The 24,417-nt window shown below is 47.2% G+C and overlaps 1 protein-coding gene across 2 annotated transcripts in view; it reads right to left on the bottom strand.

The window, feature by feature from the left end:
• Shtn1 (shootin 1) overlaps window positions 1-21,995 on the bottom strand; it is a 108,603-nt gene extending 86,608 nt beyond the window's left edge. The window contains exons 1-2 of one of the 2 annotated variants that reach the window (XM_051146860.1): window positions 21,784-21,995; window positions 6,214-6,266 (exon numbers count right to left, since the gene is read on the bottom strand). In XM_051146860.1, coding sequence (XP_051002817.1) covers window positions 6,214-6,266; window positions 21,784-21,841 — 111 coding nt within the window. In that variant the 5' untranslated portion in view covers window positions 21,842-21,995. The remainder of the gene's footprint in view (window positions 1-6,213; window positions 6,267-21,783) is intronic. The other variant, XM_051146862.1, reaches the window with a different exon arrangement.
• Window positions 21,996-24,417: the final 2,422 nt, after the last annotated feature.

Consider the following 24,417-nt stretch of genomic DNA (forward strand, 5'->3'; position numbering starts at 1 on the left):
AACTTCTAATCAGGCACTTAAACATTTATGCATTTCAAAACTCTATCTCTGGAAATAATATTAAACATAAATACTACTTAATGGAAGACATTCTTCTATGATACAGATTTCCTTCTTCTACACACACTCACACGCATACACACACGGGCACACACACATACACACAGGCACATACACATGTGCACACATACACACAGCACACATACACACAGGCACACATACATGCATTCACACATACACATACACACATGAGCATATACATGCACTCACACACATGTGCACGCACACATACATGCACACATGGGAGTGCACATACACACTCACACACATAAACACAAGCATGTACATGCACACACACGTGCACACACACAGGCACATACACATGTGCACACATACACACAGGCACATATGCACGCATGCACACACACATACACACATGAGCACACACATGCACACACGTGCACTCATACACATGTGTGCGCGCACACACACACACACACACACACACACACACACATCACAACCCCCTGACAAATGTGAGTACCATTTCATTCAAAGATCAGTGAGGCTTTCCCCCATCATAGGAAAGGAGAAGAAAACCAGTTATGACAAGGATTTCAGGCAGGTCACCAGAGAAGTCCTTCAGCTGTGGAAAGGTGACTAGCATTTGAATACAGTGATGGAGCCGCAGTGAAGAAACAGGCTTTGCTCCGCTGATTCTAAAGTGCACAGGCACGTGTTTTTGCATGCTCCCAAGTACAGACTTAGAAGAGCTGGTTAACACGAACGTGGCAGTTCTCTGCCCATGTCACACACTGACCACGGTGCCATTTGGAAAATGGGCAAAAAGTGTGGAAAGAAGAGGCCAGTGCACAGTCCCGGCTTACCCTCATCCACAAGACCAGAAGACACATGTGAAAATCTCAAGGTTTTTACATTTCACTAGAACCCATAGCACATGTTTGTTTCCTGTGTAACACTGAGATGATAACAAATCCTTTCGGTCAATGTGACAAGTGCATAAGGAATATACAGATGGTTTATTACAAAAATAATAATTCTACTTGTAAGAGAGCTACAGGAGGCTTATGGATCAGTTACATGTAAGTCTGTCATTAAAAGAGACTGAAAGTTTGCACGTAGGAAAAAGCAAGGGTCAAGCCATTTTGTCTCTCCTCGTCCCACCTACGCTGGAGAGAGAGTTGCAGAGCAACAGCACAGATATTTGTCAACTGACCTGCGCCCCTCATCGATGAATTTACTAAAAGGTAAGACTTCTATAAATTTTCCTTTATGCTTTGGCAGCCGGAAGGCATTCAGCCAAAGGTGCTTCTTCAATCACTTTCCTTACAAATTCAAACAGATTCCAATTCCATCTTCAAAGGCTTCTATAAAAAAAACACAAAATGGCGAGCATCCACTGCTGGGGTGGAAGACTGCAAAGAAAAAGGACCCGTTAAAACACGAGCCCAAGGTTGGCGAGACAGCTCGGAAGCTTAGGGAGACCGCCTCCTGCCCTGATGGCCTGAGCTAGATCCCTGGCCCCAAATGGTAGGAAGAGAGCGCTGGCTGATTCCAGCAGGCTATCGCCTGACCCACACATGTGTGCTGTGGCATGCACACTCACACGCATACATGTGCACATACACATAGATAGGTAAACAACAACAAAACCCATTGGTCCACCCCTAAACCTTCCATTTCTATTCCCCCAGTGCTGTCTCAGAGTTTATAGATATAGACAGACAGACAGACATAACTTTTCTAATAAGAGACTAATTTGATACTTAAACCTCAGTTTCTCAATACACACTAACTGGCAGTGCAATACGACCCAGACAGGTATTTGGCCTGAAAATTTGCTATGGAAAAGTCCTACATTAACATTAAAAAAAAATTTTTTTTAAAGCTGCTCTGTCCATAGAATGCTTGCTGCCCAAACGTGAGGGCCTGAGTTTTATCCCTGGAACCCACATAAAAAACCTGGGCATGGTGGCACATATGCGTGATCCCAGAGCTGAGGAGGCAGATGCTAGTGGACCCCGGGCCTTGCTGGTAAGCTGGCCTAGCGTACTTGGTGAGGTTCTAAGCCAATGAGAGAACATTTCTCAAACAAAACGTAGGCTGCATCAGAGAAATGAATAATACAGAGCTGAGGCTGTCTTCTGACCTCTGCACACACGCACGTACAAATGCCTACTCACATGCATGCACACACACACGCACAGATGCATGTACACACACACACACACACACACACACACACACACAGTTATTAAAACAAAACTAGGCCCATCATGGAACGAGTCTCTTAAGTTTGCCAGTTTGTAAAAGAGCGTGGAGGTCCTAAGACCCAGGTATAAACCCAGACTCTGCCACTAGTCACCTGTAGATTCTCTGGAACTCATTGTACCTCAAGTCCCATCTTCACTTGTATAAAATGAGGCTAAAACAGTCTTTCTAAACCATTCTGTCATAGAAGTCAGAGGGCACAGATGTCCCATAGTGCTCGATAGGCAAACAGAACCTTTGAGTAGCTGCCTCCCATGCAGAGCCTGCATCCACCGAGGGGTTTGCGGCATCCACCAAGGTCCGGAACTACATCTGCCCTTTCTTCTCATCAACAAGGTTCCAAGCCTGGCAAGAAGGACTCACCTCGCCTTTCCCCCCACTCCCTTTATTTGGCCAAATTTCCCTACGTTGAATCAATGATAACCAAAAGGAATTCTTCCGATGCCTGCCCACAGTGACTTAACGCCGGGCTGCGACCCCACAGAGGAAAGGCGGCCGCCTGTGTTTGTCCACGTAGACCAGATAAAGCTCACACAGCCAGGCACACGCAAGTGCCTTCCCAGAGAAAACCGTGTCCTCCATTTACCACCTCCGGAACTAAAGCTGCTTTCACTTGTTCTACGACATAGTCTAAAAAGGCTTTTATCACATGCTTCTCCCCTTTGTAACACCCCCTCCCTTTGGGGGAAAATCTGCAGTAATAAGCAGGCCAGTCTTTTAACAGACGGTAAACAGAGCAGGGTGGACTTAAAGCCACTCTCTCTTCTTTGTCTCACCCGGCACACGGCATACCATACTGCTTTCATTTTCCTTCTCCTTTCTGTGAATAGTTATTTTTAAAGAATTAGGGCAGAAACAGGTCAATAACGCCCACAGACGCTGCGAACGCATCAGGCCACCCTCCGCTCAGAGAAGCAAGTTCACCGGGCGAGGTCACTCCTGTCCCCCCTTTAACTAACCTACAATGTTAATCCCATGTGCAGTGCAGACAGTTCACCGAAATCCTCACTGCTGCAGAAAGAGGCTCTGGGTTAAACAGCCATAGTCGTGACACACCGGGGAGAGCAGGTGTTTACAGACCTGCTGTTTGGGGGCATTTCAGGGTCTATGGAGAACCGTGGACTAAGAAAGAGAAGAGGGGAAGGGCAAACAAAGCCTGCGATTTCTCCCCTCTTGTGCTGCGGGGATCCCATCTCTCCCTTTCTCTGCCACAGGAAGTCACACCAGCCTGCTATCCCTCTGCCTAGTTACCCAAACATAATTTTCATTTGTTGTGCTTGTGTTGCATGATGTATGCATGTATGTATGCGCCACACACGTGTGTGTACATGCATGCATGTGCCACACAGGACATCAGGAGACAGTTTTGGGGGAGTCAGCCTTGCCATCTACCGTGGGTTCTAGGGATCAAAGCTGGGGTCTATAGTTTTTTTGTTTTTGTTTTTGTTTTTCCAGCACGTGTTTTTAACCTGTTGAGCCATCTTGCCCTCTCTAACTGCTTGGCTCTTCCCCTCCCTGTTAGCTGAAAAGCAGACCTGGACCTGAAGGCTGGCTGGGTGTCTGAGCAAAGGGGAACAAACGACCTACACTAAGCACTCCGGGAAATGATGGCCGAGACCCAGGGTCTAAGCACATCCACATTCTCTTGACTCCTCGGCACCCCTGGGATGTCTGTGTACGGGGGAATCTGTGATAACAGAACTGAACATCTTTTCAAACTGCTCTCTGTGCTGTCTCGCCTTAGGAGGATGTAACAGACCCCTTTCCATGTGGAATTTTTTTAAATTACCCCCATCTACCATTCCCTGGGTAGCTGAAGAGAGAAAAGGAAACGAGATTTCAGAAATGACCAAGATGAATTTACAAAGGCACAAAGGAGGGGCCGGGGGGGGGGGGGGAGGCAGGTGGCTTAGGGTTTGAAGGCATTTGCTGCTCATACAGAGGACCAGAGTTCAGTTCCCAGCATCCACAATGGGTGGGGGACAGTCCGTAGGGACTCCTCTGCTGGCCTCCTGCGCTCATATGCACATATACCTACATATAGACAGTGTATATCATATATCATAACATATATATGATAAATAAATATTGTTACAAGCAGGGAGCTTTAAAAACTAAATTTAAAATAATGATCTAAAAACCAAATATAATATCTGAGCTAAAGCACTCACTGCTACTATCACTGCCAGCCGAACTATATGCCTATATATCTAGGCAACTGGTAAATTAGTAACTGAAAAAGTCTGATTGTTAAGAGCCCAATAAATTAATTCCAAATATGCTATAGGTTTTATAACTATGAGGTTGACTGACTGCTGTTATAACTCTTGTTCTGAAATTTGAAAGCTGAGGTGTTGCAAATAAAACAATCATAATCTTATCCTTTTTAAGGATAAGGCTGCTTTATCTACCCACAGCCAGGGACATTTTAAAAATATTTTGCATATCTTATTTGATAAAAATCACTTTATTTAGTGATTTTATGTTAAAAAAGGACATTTTAAATTTATTTTTTAATTATTTTTTATTTTATTAATTTATTCATATTACATCTCGGTGGTTATCCCATCGCTTGTATCCTCCCATTCCTCCCTCGCTCCCACTTTCCCCTTACTCCCCTCCCCTATGACTGTGACTGAGGGGGACCTCCTCCCCCTGTATATGCTCATAGGGTATCAAGTCTCTTCTTGGTAGCCTGTCATCTTTTCTCTGAGTGCCACCGGACCTCCTCATCCAGGGGACATGGTCAAATATGGGGCACCAGAGTTCATGTGAAAGTCAGTCTCCACTCTTCACTCAACTGTGGAGAATGTCCTGTCCATTGGCTAGGTCTGGGTAGGGGTTCGAAGTTTACTGCACGTGTTGTCCTTGGCTGGTTCATAGTTTGAGCGGGACAACGTTTTAAATTTATATATTCCTTTCATTTATATTTAAAAACAAGTCCACAGTCCTGTTCTTTTCCCTTCTTTTTCTTTTTCTTTTTTTATTTTATTTTATTAATTTATTCATATTACATCTAAATTGTTATCCCATCTCTTGTATCCTCCCATTCTTTTTCATTTTCTATTCAGTCCTTTTGTTTCCTAAGTTGACAGGAGGAGAAAAATGCATGTGTCCATTCAAGCATGTGTGTGTATGCAGTTGCACACACGCATTCACAAATCTCGCAGTCTGTAGCCCAGGCTAGCCTCAGACTCATGGCAATCCTCCTCCCAAGTGCCAGGATTACAGTCATGAAGCTCTCATAACGCAGCAGGCAGTCGCAAATCTTAAGTAAACATTTCCAGAGACTTAAAAAGGACGGTTTATGAAAGAAAACAGAATTCATTTGCTTAATAGCTAAAAACAAAACTTACAGATCCTGTGAAAATATTCGTCACACTCCTCCTGTACTCACACTGGGTGTTTTTCTACTTTGGTTTATTATTGAGCTTTGGTTTATTATTGAACTTTTGAAGCAAAAGTTCAAACAGTGCATGAGGCAGCTTGCTACCTACCAATACCTAGCTACCAGTACCTACCTACCAATACCTAGCTACCAGTACCTAGCTACCAATACCTAGCTACCTACCAGTACCTAGCTACCAATACCTAGCTCCGTCCAGGACCCAACAAGTCTTTGAGTCCTGGGATGCCCAAGTCTGACTGCTAGGAGAAAACTATAATTCTCGAGGACTTGCGTGGCTTGGCCCTGGTGCCTAGCTACACATTTAGCTGGGTACTCAATCCCCCAGGCCTGTGCCTTCTGTGGCATGCCTCCTATTCTTTACCACCTGGAGCCTGCAGTTGATACTAGCTTGAACCACATATGCAAGAGAAAGGAAAGGGGGGGCGGGGAATCTCTCATTCACATCTGATTGAGATTGGTGGCTGAACACCGCACTGTTACACTTGTAAGGAAAGGGAGGGTGCAGTACGAACCTTCTCCTTTGTTTTCTGGTTCTCCGCTCGAAGGTCTTCATATTCGCCTATTGCTAAAAGAGAGAGAAAGGAAAAAAAAGCGGCATTACAACTCTCAAAAGTTCCCTGTAGGAAAGCCTGTGAACTCAGCTGACCCCCAGTTACTGTTCCCTAAGTTTGGCAGAGTGGAGAAGCTAACAAAGAGCTTCTGCTTTCAAGTTTCAGGTGTGAGCCCACAACACCAGGTCATCAGGGAGACCCACGGGCCAGAAGGGACCCCTGAAAAGTACTCTGGGATGCTCAGCTTTCCTGCAAAGCTCCCAGGACCCTGCAGTCACCCCCTACCCCTGACACGATTCACGGTGCTCACACCAGAGGCTTGCTTAAAATACAGTATGGTTGCATGTTCAACTCAGCGCCACTTGCTGACTTTATTCAGAGCTGAGGGCCCATGTGTGGGTATCTGGCTGAGGATATCAGTTTCCAGGCAGGATGGGCAGCAGTCATGCCATGCCAGACCCCACAACCTTCATTTCACTAAAGGGGGGAGGTGTACTGGAATATCCTGCACCCCCATATTCATATTTTAGTAAAAGCAGCATTTTGAGGCCTCCCCAGAGTTGAGACTACCAAGTTGGAGACAATGACCTCAGGCAGAGCCTCTGAGGCCAGCCTAGCTCCCCTGACTGCGAGAGACTGTCGCAGAGAGCGGGGAAGCATCGGATGCACGCTCACCTTTGTAAAAAAAAAAAAAAAAAATTTAATTGGGATTTATCTTTTAAAAGTGGTTGAGTTTTCTTTTTAAAAAAAGGTTTCCTGTTTCTATTAATAATCTTAAGACGGAAATAAAACCTGAGTCCAATAACCTCACTGGCATCCCGGATGGGTTCCAGGCATGGTGACAAATGCCTGTGATTCCAGCTTTAGGAAGACGGAGGCAGCAGTGTCCATCTCGGCCTACAACAGCTCTGTCTCAAACTCCCCTCCCGCCTAAAGAAGAACATTGCGGACAAGCTGGCCACCAGCTCTAGAAATGTATGTTTACCATAAGGGCAGAATTCTCTGCCATAAATGAGCAACTAACACTTTGTCCCTCCGGCCGTGATCCACAAAGCTTGGAGCACCTGCTGTGATGGGAGTGTACTAAGGAACGAACAGACACCACGTCGTACCCACACAAGTCTCCAGGAATTAGACCAGTCACAAAGCAGCTCTGTACGCACATGCAAGACAGAGCCCGTAGCAAACTATGACATCTTCAACTGTAAAGATTTGACAAAACGAAGCCCTCTGAACTTGGCCTCACCACACGCATCCAATAGCTGAGCATGAAACAAATTGCCCTAGGATCTAGACAACCATTGAAAAGTGTCCTTCAACAGAAACAAACAAACACTGAGGAAGAGATTCCTAAATATGCACTGATACCATTGGGCAGTGGACTATGGTCACGGCCCCAAACTTCATTATTCTACCAAAACATAAAGATAAAAATATGTTACTGAGAGGTTTTGAACTTAAACTGCTTAGCACATAAATGTTTCTGCAGGGTTAGGTAGACATGGCTCTGCTTGACGCACAAGCTGGAACCCTAGGACACACGTAAAGGTGTGTATGACATCAGCATGCATCTATCAGCCCAGTGTTCCTGGGCAGAGCTGGGAGGCAGAGGTAGGAGAGTCCCTGGATGCTTGAGGGACAGATGGCCTGGTACATGCAGAGGTTAACAACAAAAAGAACCCCCATCTCAAACAAGGCAGACCAAGGAGGTCCCCATATGTGCCCATATCTACACACACACACACACACACACACACACACACACACATCATACACACAATTTTTTTTAACTTAAAAAGTTTTAAAATCAAAATCAGGGCCAAGGAGATGTCCCATAGGCTAAAAGTCCTTGCCTGATGACCCAGGTTCAATCCCTAGTATCCGTGGGATGAAAGAAGAACAGCTCCCAAGTTGTCCTCTGACTCCCGCAGTGCACCATGGTGTGTGTGCACACATCACATCAAAACTGATTTAACACTGCAGTAGTGACCTACTTTACAGAGGTCTATAGAAGCAGTAATGGCTTATAAAACTGTAGTTGCGTATTGACATTAAGAAATATTTTTTTTCCATTTACAGCATCAAATAATGTCTTGAAAAGCTTTTCTGCAATACTCACACCATGCTTCCATTATACTGCCAGTAGACTCAGACAAAACACAGTAAACTCCTAATTGCTTGCTCTTTATTAAAAGCATTAATTAAGAACTCTTCACCTATCATATTTTAATAGAAACCACAGAAAAGATGCTTTTTTATAACTACATGAAACTGTAAAGAAGATAAAGAGCAGGTGCTTAAGTCGGGAAGGCACAAGGAGAGCTGAAGGATGCCGGTCACCGTCGGGGTTAGCAGGGACGAGGCGCAGATGGAAACGGAAATGCTTACTTCTTTGAAGTTAGAAACAGGGCAGCATCCGTGTGCACACAAACACACGCATGAATACGTGTTGTCCCGATAGAGGCTTGCCCCTATCAGCATCATCAACACAGTGGTTTCTATTACTCAGGCACTTCTGCTTGTTTTCTTTTTTCTTTAAATTATGTGTGTCTGTGCAAATAAGTGCAGTTTCCGGCAGAGGCCAGAAGTAGGCACTGTGTCACCAAGAGCTGGAGGTGAGGGTGGTTGTGAGCCATCTGCTGGGTGGTGGAAACCAAACCCAGGCCGTCTGCCACAGCAGCCCTCGTTGTTAGCCTCTGAGCCATCTCCCCAACCCCGTCGGCTGCTTCTTTAGCGCGTGCGTGGTAAGAATCTTCACAGAAAGCACTCTTTTATTGCTTCAGAACTGGCTAGCAGCTTGAAATAGGTGTACACAGCTAATTAGGCAGGGCAATCCTTAGAAGCAGCTCCCAGCTTGGAAAGACTGGGTGCCTCAGTTTACCAGCTTCACGTATGTCACGATGTCAGACAGAACAGTAATCGAACGAGCACACTTTGGCTGGGAGTCCGTCTCTGTGTGCCTCGGCTTCCTCGGAGTACGGATTTGGCAATCTTATCCTGGGGAGTAAATGAGTTACCACAGGCTAGTGTCATCCAGTGTCAGCCATGGTAACTGCTATGGAAGCTGCAAAGCTTGACAGACCCTGAGCACGTGACAAAAGAACGTCCTGGGTTTCGAGCTGACTTTAACCCACCCCACCCCAACATGGCTGGCTGGGGAGGGAAGCTAATGTGGTGAAAAGCCATTTGTCATAACAAATCCTGGCAGTGGTGTGGAAGCATGCCTGAGAACCAGACTTTTCAATCCTAGAAGCACACTGAGCCAGCTGGGGAGCTTGGCAATCACAGGGCCCTGAACCCCTCTCCACAGTAGGCGCCTCTTCCACCCCACGTGATTTACCAAGTCTGGGGTGGAGTCTGTCACCTTCGTTGTTTTGTTGCTAAAGGAGTGAGTTCCCTAATGTGCAGCCGGGTGAGGAGCAACCGCTTGACAGTATGAAATAGCAGAAAATGGAGGCACTGGAGAAAACAAGGACAATATCAGGCAAAGCACGTGTTGCGAGACTCACGCTGGTTTTCCATTTTCTAAGCCCCTAATGCTGAAGGAAGCCATTTCTTCTAAAGCCACAGCCGGCAACACAGCCAGCCCAGGAAGGAAGGAGGCGGTCATAGCTGTCTCAGAAACATGACAAGTAAACTTCCTAAGTATAAGCTGTCCACACCACCCCTGGAGAAGGCCTGGTTTAGCCCACCAGACCCAGCAAACCTCTAGGGACCAGGCAGGCCACTAGCCCTACCCGTCTCTAGCTTCCTCCCTGCACGACCCAAAATGGCAGCCCATCGCCACAAGTAGCTGCTTGAACTGTAATCAGTTACAATAAAAAACAGTGTACAATGTGTGCATTAGTCACACTCCACAGGTAGCTAGTGGGTACCACACTGGACACAGACTCTCACCAGCACAGCATCGGCATCCCCAGGCCGGTACTGTTCTCACATCTCTGTTTGGATGTGCTATGAGCAACTCCGTCTGCTAAATTGTAAACATATGGTTGTCCTTCACAGAAACTTCCTGTTCGCTGTATTCCGAATTGTCTTCCCTGGTGCTGTTATGCACTCAACATCAAACTACAACTTAAAAGACCACCCTAAACACCTTCAAAGGCCCACCAAATGCCTCTGGTCTTTAAAAGTCTCTCACTTCTCTGTTCTTCCTCTGAGCCAGTATCGGCGTCCTAACTCAGACCTTCCACGGTGACACCCGCTGAGCTGCGTCTAGTGTCCTGTTCCCAGTTGATTCTTGCTCTCTTTTGTTTTTTCCTCTTGAAAGTTTCATTTTTTTACTTAAAGCTCTCCAAAGACATCAGCATCAGTTCCTTCTACCCTACTTTTCCTCCTACCACTCAGCCCTCCCCTGCATCTATGCTCTGCCTGAGAGATCTCCCCTAACCTCGCTTTTTGCAACAGTTTTCTAGGAAGCTCTCCTGGATGTCTCAGGCAGGATCAGCACGTGTATCTTACTGTCTGCCAGAGCACCTTACTCCCCAGAAGCTGAGCACCCTGAATACCAGAGTCCAGGGTATGAACAGGCCCCCAAACTGAACATTTTTGTGGGCACAGTTCCAGATTTGGAGCACTTATGCTTTCACATTTCAGATCCGGGATGCTTAAATTGTAAAGTCTACACAGATATTCCAAAGTCCCAAGAGAGGCAAGATGGGCGATCCTAAACTCATACCTCTGCTTGAACCCCCACGCATACCAATGACCTGCACACGTGCCTGCCTGTCTTTCTCCCCGCTCAGTTGATCGTGCTCTGCCTTAAGCCACCAGAATACCAAGCACAAGGTCCACACCCATGAGGAGTGGATGGACACAAGCGCCAAACGGAATATTAGCATCTTCTTCTTTGCGCAGAGAAGGCACGGCTGCGCAGGAACTGAAGGCCAAACTGTGTATGATGCCCTGAGCCATTAACAGCAGCTGAGATTGCTGAGGTACTGTGTGTAACCTGAGGGCACACTAGATAGGCCTTTAGGGCAATCTGTGTTTATCAGCTCATGTGTACACACCCAGGACAGTGCTGACTTGAAGTACAGAGGCAGGCAGATCTCTGTGAGTTAGAGGCCAGCCTGGTCTCCAAAGTGAGTCCAGGACAGCCAGGACTACACAGAGAAACCCTGTCTTGGAAAAAAACAACAACAAACACAACAAACAAACTGCACTGAGGTCAAGGAGGATGGGTGAATCTGCATTCCCAGGAGCCCAGCATCAACAGCTGGGCCCTTCCTTCTCACTTCCTCCTCGGCACACAGTGTCTCTCTCACACAGGGTCTCTCCTGCACCCTTATGAGACAATTAAAAATAATGCCTTATCGGGAGGCAGAGGCAGGTGGATCGCTGTGAGTTTGAGGCCAGCCTGGTCTACAAAGTGAGTCCAGGAGACAGCCAAGTCTACACAGAGAAACCCTGTCTTGAAAAACAACAACAACAAAAAAAACCTAACGATGATGATGATGATGATGAGGCGGAGGAGGAGGAGGAGGAGGAGGAGGAGGCCGCCTTAAATAACAATCAAATGTACCCAGAAAGAAAAGCACAATGAGCCGGGTGTGGTGGCGCACGCCTTTAATCCCGCACTCGGGAGGCAGAGGCAGGCGGATCGCTGTGAGTTCGAGGCCAGCCTGGTCTACAAAGTGAGTCCAGGATGCCCAAGGCTACACAGAGAAACCCTGTCTTAAAAAACCAAAAAAAAAAAAAAAGAAAAGCACAATGTTTCCTGACATGTCCCAGTGCAGACTCACACCCACAGGCTGGGTCTGCCTGTCAGACTCAGGGAGCCTTGAAACCTGGCGAATGGGAGCCGAGGACTAGTCACAAAGGGCTGTGCAATTAGGACAAGCTCCCCTTCTGCTCAGGCCGCAGAGGACCCTGTACTTACAGCCAGGGTTGAGAGGGAAGCCACTTACACCTCACTTGTTAATTAAAGCATTATAGAAGCCGGGGGCGGAGGACTACTGGGAAAACTGATCAGAAAACAAAGGTGACAGATTTCCTGTCAGGAAAGAAATTATAGCAAGCCTGAGCTCCATCAATGCTAGGCGAAACACAGTTCAGTGCTGATAAAGAAGTGTTCTCAACAAGCCACATACATGGCTTCAAGTTAAGAAACAGAAGGGAAGGAAACTGGGTATCTTTATGGTATATACATATACCTATTATGTGTGTATGTGGCACACATATATATAAATATAAACATGTATGTGTGTGCCAGGTCTCTAGTCCAGCATGTAGGCTTGTGCATGACACAATCTTCATAACAACAAGAAGCAAATAAACGGCACCCCATCAGTCCTCCAGACCCATCAGAGAATTGAGGTCACAGGGTGAGCCTCACCCCTGCCACTGGAGACACAGGGCTGTACAGAAGAACCAACCTATGGCAGTGAGTGCCTGGAGGAAACACCTGCTGGGGACAGGGAACCCAGACAGGGAAATCTAGGCTGTATTTGCCCAAGGGCTTGGTTCGTACAGGTTTGAGTTTTAAATGCCCTGGGGGTGGGAGGTAGAAGGGCAGGTTAGTAGGAAAAGGATTTTTGTTTGTTTGTTTCAAGTTCTAGAACACTAAGAGGTCCCTACTACTACAGTGGATGATGGAGTATAACCACTCTACAAATGATGCCCAGAGAGCTCTGTTCTTCATTTTTGTTTTGTTTTGTTTGCATGTGTTTTTTGAGGCAGGGTCTCTTACAACATAGTCCTGGCTGGCCTGGAACTTACTATATAGACCAGGCTGTCCTCAAACACATAGATACCAACCTGTCTCTCCCTCTCCATCCTGGTTTTAAAGGCGTGGTCATCATGCCCAGTAGACTAGGCTGGCCCCAGAACTAACAGCGATCAGCCTCCCTCTGCCTCCAGAGTAATTCTATTCTTAAGGCCTGATCTCAGGAGAAGCTGCTTTACCAGAGCCAAGTCAAGCCCACCCCCAGCTCACACTCCCACATGCCACACCCTCCTGCTTCCCTGAGGAACTGAGATCACAGCTCCCAATCCAAGGACAAAGATGTAATCACAGAACGTACAGACCTCCATGTCTGTCACTACCGCAAATGTTTACAGCAGATTTATTCATAATTGAAAAGTTTAGGAGTACCCAAGATGTTCTTCAGTAAGTGGATGAATTAACAAACTGTGGTACATCCATGCAATAAAGAGATGTGAGCCGCCAAGCCACAAAAAGACCTGCTGCTCAGTGAAAGAAGTCAGTGTGGATGACCACACATGGCATGGCTCCAGCTCCAGAGCTCTGGAAAGAGCAATAAAGAGATCTGTGGCTAGAGTGTGCAGGGAGTTGGAGCCAGTGTAACTATGCTGTGTGGCACCTGCAATGGTGGGTAGATCCCACAGAAGCCCAGTACAGAGCGAACCCTGGGCCAGCAAGAGGGACCGGCTGGTAAAGACGTCTGCCACAAGCCTGATGACATGAGTTTGATCCCCAGAGCCCATCCCAACACTTGGGAGGCAGAGGCAGGTGGATCGCTATGAGCTCGAGGCCAGCCTGGTCTACAAAGTGAGTCTAGGAGACAGCCAAGGCTACACAGAGAAACCCTGTCCCGAAAAACAAACAAAAACAAAAAAACAAAAAACAAAACAAAAAAAATGAAGGTGAAAATAAAGAGCCCAATCCACCAAGTTTTCCTCTGACCTCCACATGTACCCCATGGCACACATGCACCCACACTTCATACATACATGCACATGCTCACACATAAACACACCACAAAAATACGTTTTAGAAAAAAGCTAACCCTGTTATAAACTATAGACATTGGTTAGTGGCAATGCACTAGCATCGGCTTAAATAATGAAGGCTAAATAAAGCAAAACAAGACTTGCACTTTTTAGATATCTCAAATCTATCTTGAATTTTTCTTGCATTCCTAATATATAAATAATTACTTTTAACTTTAAAAAGGACTTTTCCAACAGCTACATGAACACAGAGGTTTGCATAAGAACGTAAGCAACACTGTCACTTCAGTGCATTTCAATCTCATCCACTTTCGGCATAGAGCTAGGGAGACAGCTCGGTGGGTAAGAGCGTCTGCAGCACGAGGAACTGAGTTCAAATCCCCAGAACCTATGTAAGATAAAAAGCCAAGTGCGCTCACACTTGTGCCTCTAACACCAACAATGTGAGGGTGTGAACAGACACAGGAGGATCTCTGCGGCCTGCTAGCCACCAACCACCCTACCTCCAGTCTCCAGCGAATGAGGCAGAGTGACAGAGCAGGACACCTTTCTATCCTCTACATATGTGTGCATCTGCGTGTGCACGTGCACACACACACATCTGCACACTTGCTTCTACACACACCTGCAAAATAGTCTTACACACCTGCATCTACACATACACCTACACATGGACACCTACATACCTGTAGCTACAAATATGCACACATACACCTATATACTTGCATCTACACACACCTATAGATGTACACCTGCACAGCTGCAGCTACAAATCACATGATACCTGCACAATACACCTGCAGCTACAGGCACACACACACACACACAGTTAGATGTATAAAGAGCTTTAAGGACAGTTCAGTCATCAGGGAATTCACTCTAGGACCACCATGAACACTCAGATCCTAACATGTTTCTTGTAGTCGGCTACTGTCGCTCAGGCTTGTAGTTCCAGAATGGGAGAGGGAAAGTCAGCAGGACCACTGCAAATCTGAGGTCAGCCTGGTCTATAGAGTAAGATCCTGTCTCAGAGGGGGAAAAAAGAAAGGAAGAGAATGAGAGAGAGAGAGAAAGAGAGACACAGAGACAGAGAGACAGCAAGAGAGAGACAGACACACACACACACACACACACACACACACAGAGAGAGAGAGAGAGAGAGAGAGAGAGAGAGAGAGAGAGAGAGAGAGAGAGAGAGAGAATGATTTGCTAAGTAGTTGTTATATTACATTAGTTCAGATAAATTATAAGGAAAATATATATGCTCAATTTTTTCATATATATATTTAATTCTTTGTTTGTTTTCATTTTTTTAGGGGGACAGGGTTTCTCTGTGTAATTTTGACTGTCCTGGATTGATTTGTAGACCAGACTGGCCTTGAACTCACAGTGATCTGAGATCTGCCTGCCTCTGCCTCTTGAGTGCTTGAACTAAAAGCATACACCACCACATCCCACTATACTTTTGATTTTTTATATTGCTATTTTTATGTGTGTGGGTGTTTTGCTTGCATGTATGTGTGATGCCCAGAGGCCAGCGGAAAGCCTCAGATATTCTCAGTCTGACTTTGATTGAATGTATACATGTGGGCTCTGTGGTCATGTGGGTAGGGGCTCAGAACGTAGAGCTCCTATGCCCCTAATGTCTATTGCTGCAGGATGGGACATTTGTTGAGATCCCTGGGCCCTATTGACATGCTGCAATAAGCCAAAGCCCACACTTTATTCAGATTCGTTAGGTTGATCTTTGTGCGTCTGTTTCCCCCTATCTCCCTGGGATAAGACAACACTCCATTTAAAAGCCTCTTCTCCTTAGGTGCTTTCTCCCCACCCCCACCCCTCCCCACCTTGGTCCCCACTTTCACGATCTTGACAAACGCTTGTTATATTAAGTATTTTTTAGTTGGCGGGGGCGGGGGGGTTTGTTTGTTTGGGGAGGTTGTTAGTGAGGTGAGAGAGACAAGGTCTCAAGTAGCCCAGGCTAGCCTCAAACTCCCCGTGTAGCTGGAATGCTCCTGTGGTACCTACCACACCCAGACTGCTACCTTTCCTTTTGCGACCTGGACAGTTTCAGAAGTGTTGCTTGGTAGAATCTGCCTCAACCAGATTTTTTTTTTTCTGGTGTTTTCCTTAACAGTACATGGGACTTCAAGATTTTTAAGGGAAAATCAGAGATAAAATGTCATTTTCATCACATTCTACACACATTACTTTGTGTTCTGGGTTATATTCTGTTTGTTTTTAATTGCTGCGACTTCAGCCAGTGGACAATTCTTCAGTTGGCTTTTGTGTGTCTTGGACACAGTCCCATCATGTGAGCTTGTTAGCTGGAGCTCTCCCTTAGTTTTGAGAACCACAGAATGTCCCCAGCTCACCTTGAATACTTGGGTAGCTGGCAAATCAACCATTTGCCTAGGGAAATCCTGTTTCTCTATGAGAGGGCATCAGCAGCGCTCATGTTTTGAATATATATTCTATATTCTGAATATATATACACATATATGTGTAAATGTACATATATAACATAAATATACACATATTAGTAATCTGTTTGTAATAAGCTAATACAGGTTCACACAGATGGTTTTAACCCTAGTCCATTGCCAAAAGCATGATTTTTTTTTCTTTTTTCTTTTTTAAGACAGGGTTTCTCTGTGTAACCTTGGCTGTCCTGGACTCACTCTGTAGACCAGGCTGGCCTCGAACTCACAGAGATCCACCTGCCTCTGCCTCCTGAGTGCTGGGATTAAAGGCATGCACCACCATGACAGGCTTGTGTGATTTTTCAATAGGAAGAAAAAAGTGTTGGCCCTCCCAAGTTCATGGTACATAAAACACCTTTTCTTTAGAGTGATAGTAAAACACATACTGAGAAACAATGAGTTAAAAGAAAAAGAGCATTATACATTTTAAAATTTTATTTTACAAGTTAATATTTTAAAACCAAAAGGAAGATCCAGTGCCCTGGGAGTGGTGTTAATAGGGAGGGGAGCTCTGAGCAGCATTCATGGCTGCATCCATGAAGGTCCAACTCCTGAGGGCCTAGCCGCCATCCATCTCCTCAGCAGCGCTCACTGAGCTTGGGAGCAAACTACAACCCTAATAGCCACCTGGTGACTCAGACCCTGGGAACTCCTGGACCACACTCAAAAAAAAAAGAACGTTGTTGAAAACCCAAGTTTATACATGGAGCCAATGTACCACATAATTTCAAATATCCTTCTACCGAGGCACTCTGAGTGGCTCTCTCAGTGTGGCACCTCAGCTTCACCTACTAGTGTTGCCAGGAGCAGCCTGGGCCCTTTAAAAAAAAAATTTATTTATTTATTTGGATTACAACTCAATTGTTATCCCATCACTTGTATCCTCCCGTTCCTCCCTCCCTCCCATTTTCACCCCATTCCCCTCCCCTATGTCTATGGCCAAGGGGGACCTCTTCCCCCTCTATATGGTCATAGGCTATCAAGTCTCATCTTGGTAGCCTGCTTATTCTTTCTTTGAGTGCCACCAGGCTTCCCCACCAAAGGGAGGTCATCAAATATGGGCACCCGAGTTCATGTCAGAGTCAGTCCCCACTCTCCATATAACTGTGGAGAATGTCCTGTCCATTGGGTAGATCAGAGTAGGGGTTCGATGTTTAGTACTCATATTGTCCTTAGTTAGTTCAATAGTTTGAGCAGACCCCCCTGGGCCCCGATCTACCCATTAGGATGTTCTTCTTGTAGGTTTCTAAGATCCTCTGGATCCTTCTATTTCCCCATCTCCTATATTTCTCTTATCTAGAGTCCCAGTAGGATGTCCTCACATTTATCCCAATCTCCTGGTAAGTGGAGACTTTCCTGGGACATGTCTTTTGGGCTAGTGCCCAATTATAAGTGAATATATACCATGTGAGTCTTTCTGCTCCTGGGTTAACTCACTCTTAATCACAATGATGAACTGAGACTGAGGCTGTGGCTGTGGCTGAGTCTGTGGCTGTGGCTGTGGCTGAGGCTGTGGCTGTGGCTATAATCTCAATACTTGGGAAGTGGAGGTACGAGGGTCAGGAGTTGAAGGTCATCATCCTATCATCTACACAGAGTTTGAGGCCAACCTGAGCTGCAGCATGATACTATGTCTTTAAAAAGAAAGAGAAAAATATCTTGGAATATTTGTTTTAGCTGGTACTTGCACAAGAACAACCACGGTGTTTGGTCCTTTCTGAGAATATCTATATTAGGGTGAAGTGTGGCTCAGTGGAGGAGGTTGGGTGGGGCGGGGGGGGGGTGCTTGCCTAACACATATAAGGTTCAGGTCCCACCCCAAACACCGAGAAAGAAGAAAAGGAGGAGGGAAAGAGGGAAGGGAGAGAAAAAGGGCATATCCATACCGTGAAATGGCAACCACTCTTCTACATTTCAAAGTTCCAAACAGCACTGCCTTGCTATATTGACCAGCCTAAGAGACACCTCTTGTTTGGGTTGGGACCTTCAATGGTCGTGGCCCATTCTGCTTTGGATGGCATCAGTAATCCATGTTTGTGTTTCTGTGGAGGATGCCACTCAAACTGCTCCCTGACCAAAAGACCAGAATCCATGACCCACATAAGCCAATCAGACACACGTCCTGGATCTTATACTGTCTATAGAGTTCATCGCCGGCAGGAACCAGGCCTTATTCACTGGCCTCTGATGCCCATCCCAGTGCCTGGCTATGAATATTCAGTGTGTGTGTTGAATGAATCACACAGAAAGCCGTGCACCTTCAACAAATGCCGAACTAAGTCTATCATTTTCCAAAAGAATTCTGCAGAGGGAGAAAATTGTATGATGTTTTGTAAGGGAAATGTCCACTTTGATAGCTGGGAAATATGCTTCGGAAATCGCACCCTAAGTTGGCATTAAAGACGTCAATCACCCCCAATAAAATAAAGCTGGGGGGGGGGGGAGACGAAAGGAGAATTACCTCATTACCTCAGCATCTGCTTGAATGTAAAAAAATCACACACTTGCTAATTTTTTTAAGGGACATAATATACCTAATTACAGCATTCAGTAGGCGGGACCATACAACGTTGTGGAGTAATTCAGAAGTGGAGTGGGTGTGACTTATAAGACAGAGCCTGGGGAATGGTACGTATAAATTAGAGATTGTTCATATTATGACAGACTCTGTCACTGCATTTCACAACTTTTGTCAAGCGTGACCTTATTCTCACCAGAGAAGGCTGCTGTCAGCTGTGCAGCACTCACGCGGCAGCCTCCTTCCTTGTCACCCTTCCTGGGGAAGGGGCTCAAAGTTTAGACTTAGAACCCATTAAGGGGTGGAGGGAGGGGGCCGCATGAGGATCCCAAAATGGCCAATAAATAGGTAGAGACTCAAGCTAACAGTCAGGACAATGCTCACTTCAAAGAAGGTGTTTTGCCAGTCCCAATGGCGAAAACTGAGAACTGTGTCAGGCTGTCCTGCTGATAACTACAGCTGGTCAGTGCTGACCGTGGGGTGTGGGAGGGTGGGGTGTATGGGGTTGGGGGGGTGCACAAACGGGCGCAGCTGTGATGGAGGAGAAGGGTCTGCAGTGAATAACGTCATAATGTGCGTGCCATCAAACCCAACAATCCATGTCTAAGAACCTATCCTAGAAAAAAAGAATAATTATTTATTTGCATGTCTCCACCAGACAAGAAACTTCCTAAGAGGCGGGGTGAGACCTGATTCACTGTAGCCACATGGCCTAGAACTTGAGCCTCATGCATGATAAGTATTTAAGTTGTTAGAGAAACAAAAACATATGTTTACTCGGCAGTAAACAAGGAAGATAGAACATCCAATCAAAAATGTGCCCCTTGTTCCTAGGGAAATTAAAATTACGGCTCACAATGGCAACAACCCACCATCACCACACACACACACACACACACACACACACAAATACCTGACCATAATACTAGTCTACACAGAAATCCTATTGCCATGTCTCCACCTCAAGTCCCAGCTAATTCCACAGGTAAAACAGCCATTGCAGACTCTTAAATAAGTCTTGAACATTCTTGGTTTTAAGACGCGAAAATCTCACCACTGGCTGACCAACTCCTAATACCCACGTGACCAACTCAATGCCCAAAAAGACCAGAGTAGCCTCAGGAGGCACAATCTGAGTTCTGTCACTTCTGGTAGGACAGGAAAAGGCCGCCTTTGGAACTGCCAAGGCCATGGGTTTGTTTTCCAAACAACACAACAGACCCCTCCCTTCTTCAAACAGTCCAGCAAAGGGCCAGAGGCAGTGTTTGTATGTGCATGTTAGTGGACTCTGAGAATTACAATCGGAATAAAAGAAATAATGTGTCTTTGTTTTATCATCATTTACAAACTGACCTCCATCCAAAGGTCTGATATTCGCACGCATTTAACCCCAGCACTCGGGAGGCAGAGGCAGGTGGACCGATGTGAGTTCGAGGCCAGCCTGGGCTACAAAATGAGTCCAGGACAGCCAAGGCTACACAGAGAAACCCTGTCTCGAAAAGGTCTGATATTAACTAATACTGGAAGTTTCATAAGTCCAGAATAATGAATCAATAGTCTTGGTGTTGTGAGACACAGGAAGGTGTTACTAAAAACAAATGCTAGTGAAGTCCAAGTCTCAAAAGTGTAAAAACACTTGAGACATTTCAAATAAGGCACTCTGTCCATGCGCTGAGTCACAGGTGCAGGTGGCCTAACTTCAAGCTAATTGTGGATGAGAGAGAAAATGAAATCAATTAACACTCACTCAGGGGTTTCTTGGTGCTAGAAACACCTAGAAAGTGCTGGAGTCCCTTCAGCAGCGACGTTAGGTAACTCCCTTGAGGTCACACAGGGCGCGGAGTGTGGGCAGTGGCTGATGGATTGTAAGAACAGCAGCTCCCTTGAGAGGACCTCTTTAAACTACGTGGCTTAGCCCCTGTCCTTACTCATAAGACCCAAGGAAGGGAAGAAAGACACCAGTTTCACAGAGCCGGTGAGCTGACCCAGGAGAAGTGAAAGAACCAAACCGGTTGAGGCATCAAGCTGGGCCCTTCCAGTGTGTCAGCAAGTCACTCAGCAAAGAGCATGAGCCATGCGTGGGCTTCCTCTTTCTTGACCCATATTCACAAACCACCCTTTGAGCAGGATAATTAATTGTGGCCTTTTAAAGTATGTCAGGGTAACTGGCTCTAGGATCTGGCTTTGTTCACAAATGTGCGGGTGACAGTCATCAGCTACCAAGCAGGGGAGAAAAGCATGCAACCCGGCTTGGCTTTCTCCGGCACCCAGCACCAGCCCCGCTCCCTCATTAAGCCCTACACAGGCAGGGTGTCGCCTCACTGACTAATAAATTGCTAAAAATGGGAAGCGACAAGAACACATCGGTGGCCTGAAAAAAAAATCCCAGCTGGGTGAAGAAAAAGGAACTAGGAACCCAAAAGAAGGAAAAGCTGCAGGCCCAGGAACGCTCAAGTATGCAAGGGTGGGGCCTCTACTGCTAGGAGCCAGGCCAGCTAAGCTGCTACCGGGCACCCGGCGATTCTGCGAGGTCTGGGATGCGTGCCGTGACCCTGTCCACGCCCGACGCGTGTCCCCCTCGCCCGGGTCCCGCGATGCCCAACCCTGCGGGTCGCGCTTCTCCCGCTGCGGGAAGACGCTCCAGCTCCTCCGCCCAGGGCTCTGCATGGCATGGCGCCGGGGACGCGGGGCGCGCGTCTACATGGCTGCGGAGCTGCAAGGGTGACTGCATCTTGGCCTCAAGGTCCTCGGCTCCGGCTGGCACCTGCGGCGGCGCCCAGAGGCTGTCCCGCCTGAGGCCGCGGCTCCCGCACCTGCGCCCTCCCGCCCACCTACCTTGCTCCTTCAAGGTGGTGATGAGCTGCAGCTGCTTCTCCTCGTCCGAGCTGTTCATTTTGGCGGGTGGGGCTGGGGATAAAAAGGCAAGGAGGGAGAGCCGAGGGGGGACACGGGGGAGGGGGAGCAGAAAGCAAGATGCCCGGTGGCGCGGCGTGCGGCTGCACTACCCGGAAGTTGGGATTGCTCCCGCTCCTCCTCCTCCTCCTCTTCCTCCTCCTCCTGGCGCGCAGCGCGCGGTGAGATCATCCCGCGCACCTACTCGCGGGCCTGGGCTGCTCCACCTGCGAGCGGGCGGGCCTGGGCGCTGAGCCCGGCCTGGGCGTGGGCCGCGGGAAGGCGGGTCAAGTGTCGCGGCCCTGGGGCGCCTGCGATCCTCCCAGGTGGTTACGTGCAACCCTGCGTCTAGCCGCTGCGCCCTGCTTCCCACCCCGACGTGCGCCCTAAAGGAGACCCGACCGACCCCAGCCTCCCAGGCTCCTGCTCCAGCCCTCACGCACTGGCCTATGGAGCCAAGGACTGGAAAACCTTGTGTTCTACACCAAGCACCTAGATGTGTGTTGCGGGATGTCTGGCCACAGTTGCGGGGCTCGGTGGGGTAGGGTGCGGTGGTGGGGGCGTGGCAGTCTGGTCACTGTTGCTCTGAGTGTGAAGAAGGAGCTGACCTCACGGGTGCCTCACCAGGCCTGCTCTGCTAGGGAGAAGGAGATCATCTGGTTCCGGTGGGAGGACCTTCTGTCTTGGGAAAAGCTGCAACCGCACTCCGGAATGCAGAGTGCGCACCCAAGGTCACTTTGTTGCAAGGCAGAGAGCCTAGTGTGTAGTGATGCACAGCCCTTGCACCAGTTAGGACTCATCTCCGGGGTAGACCTCGGCAAAGACAGCCAGGCGGGCTTGCCCTCTCCAACTCTACTTCTATGACGTTTGCTTGAATCTCCCGCCCTCGGGAATCTGCCTAAAGAATGGAAATAGTAGTGAGTATTCGTCGAGAATTTAAAAATGTTGACCTAGTTGAGGAATCCAACCGCAACACCAAACCCAGGGTAAAGACTAGAAGTGCTTGTCTAGGGTGCGCCAAGGCCCTAGTTCCATCCAGTAAGAGGCATGGGGTGGGTATACCTCCCGCTCTGTGCTGAGAGAGTTTTGTTTTTATGATTATAGGTGTTATGGTTGCTAATTACAAGCTGGGGGAAGCACAGTTCTTTATTCTGATCCTTAAGCTCCCGAGATAAATCCAAGCTAATTAAGCCTTCTGCGCGCTCTCAGCTTTCCTCATCATCTCTAGACTCAGGTAGAACACCATGCAGGACTTCACTCCTCACGGCACAGCTTAGGCAAATGCCCCAACTCAGTTGGCAGTGGCCCTGTCCAGGAGATGGGGAGATGGCATTTAGATAGACCCTATCTACAACCAGTGTCTTTCTTGTTACTATACGCCGGCTCTTGATAGCCTTTGAAAAATGGGAATGGCTTTTCCTCGTAATGAATGGTAATATAGTATTTTAGAAGGCATAGTTTAGTTGGTGGTAGGTGCCACTGAGGTGGCAGTGTGGGTTTCTAAATGAAAAGAATGAAAATGGAACTTTATGAAATAATTTCAGCATGGGACTTTTGCTTTCTGTAATGTTTCATAAGAGTTCAAAAATATTTTCCAGTCAACTACAGTGATAATTGTAAGGACTGGTTATCAGCTCACGATACCCAAGTCCAAGTTCTCAACACAAAGACTGATTTGCCCCAGAATGACAAAGGGCAGAAAATAAGAGGCAAATATAGGAGATCGAGGGCTAGGGGCAGGGAACAAGGGAGAGTGGCCAGGGGTGAGTGTTCTGGAGGACAGAGGAGATAGAAGTGGCCCATAGGAAACCGACTGTTTATAAAGGTAAAGGGGGAAGCCTGCATTAGCAGGAGGTGCTTAATTTAACAGGGCATGTTACTTAGGTGAGCCAAAGGGGGCGGGGGCGTTTGATTGCTGGACTTCAGTGCTTTGATAGCTGGGCTTTGGTATTCAGCCTCAGGAGGAGGAAGTGGCCAAATAGAGGATCAGACCTTGATGGCTAGCCTTGGGAATGCAATCTAATAGTTTTTAGCAAGACAGAGGGAATGGGGGAGAAGGACCAGGCCTGCCAGAGCCATGTTTGCCACACTTGAGCAGGCCAGACTCCCTCCAATGACCCTAAAAGATAACCTCATGTTCTTTCTCCTGGGGGTTAGTCCTCAGACTTGAGAGGCAGGGGATGTGAGAGTTTTTAGTCAACTGCATGACCATATGAGGGTGGGCTGCCACCAGGTCTTTCCTGAGATGAATGAATATTTGTTTGGGGGAGGGGCGATCAAAGAGATTCAAGTGACCAACAATTAGCCATCTAGCTTTTGTAGGGCTGCCAAGAAGCTTGTTAGACTCAAGGGGCCAGCCTGTGACTTCTGACCAAACCCCGGTAACCAAAATTACCTGCCTCCAGTTCCACCACAGGGAAGCAGAGTGCCCGGTTGAGTTTTAGATTGATTTACAGACCCCCACACTTTCAAATGGCTGATGGAATTGTCAACTCCCAGCTGTAGGATGACGTTTGGTGAGTTCCAGAGGGGTTAAGGGTCCAGTCTCAAACCGAGTGTTTTCGTCCCACACAACCA

The sequence above is a fragment of the Acomys russatus genome, chromosome 5, assembly GCF_903995435.1.
Source record: "Acomys russatus chromosome 5, mAcoRus1.1, whole genome shotgun sequence".
NCBI lineage: Eukaryota > Metazoa > Chordata > Mammalia > Rodentia > Muridae > Acomys > Acomys russatus.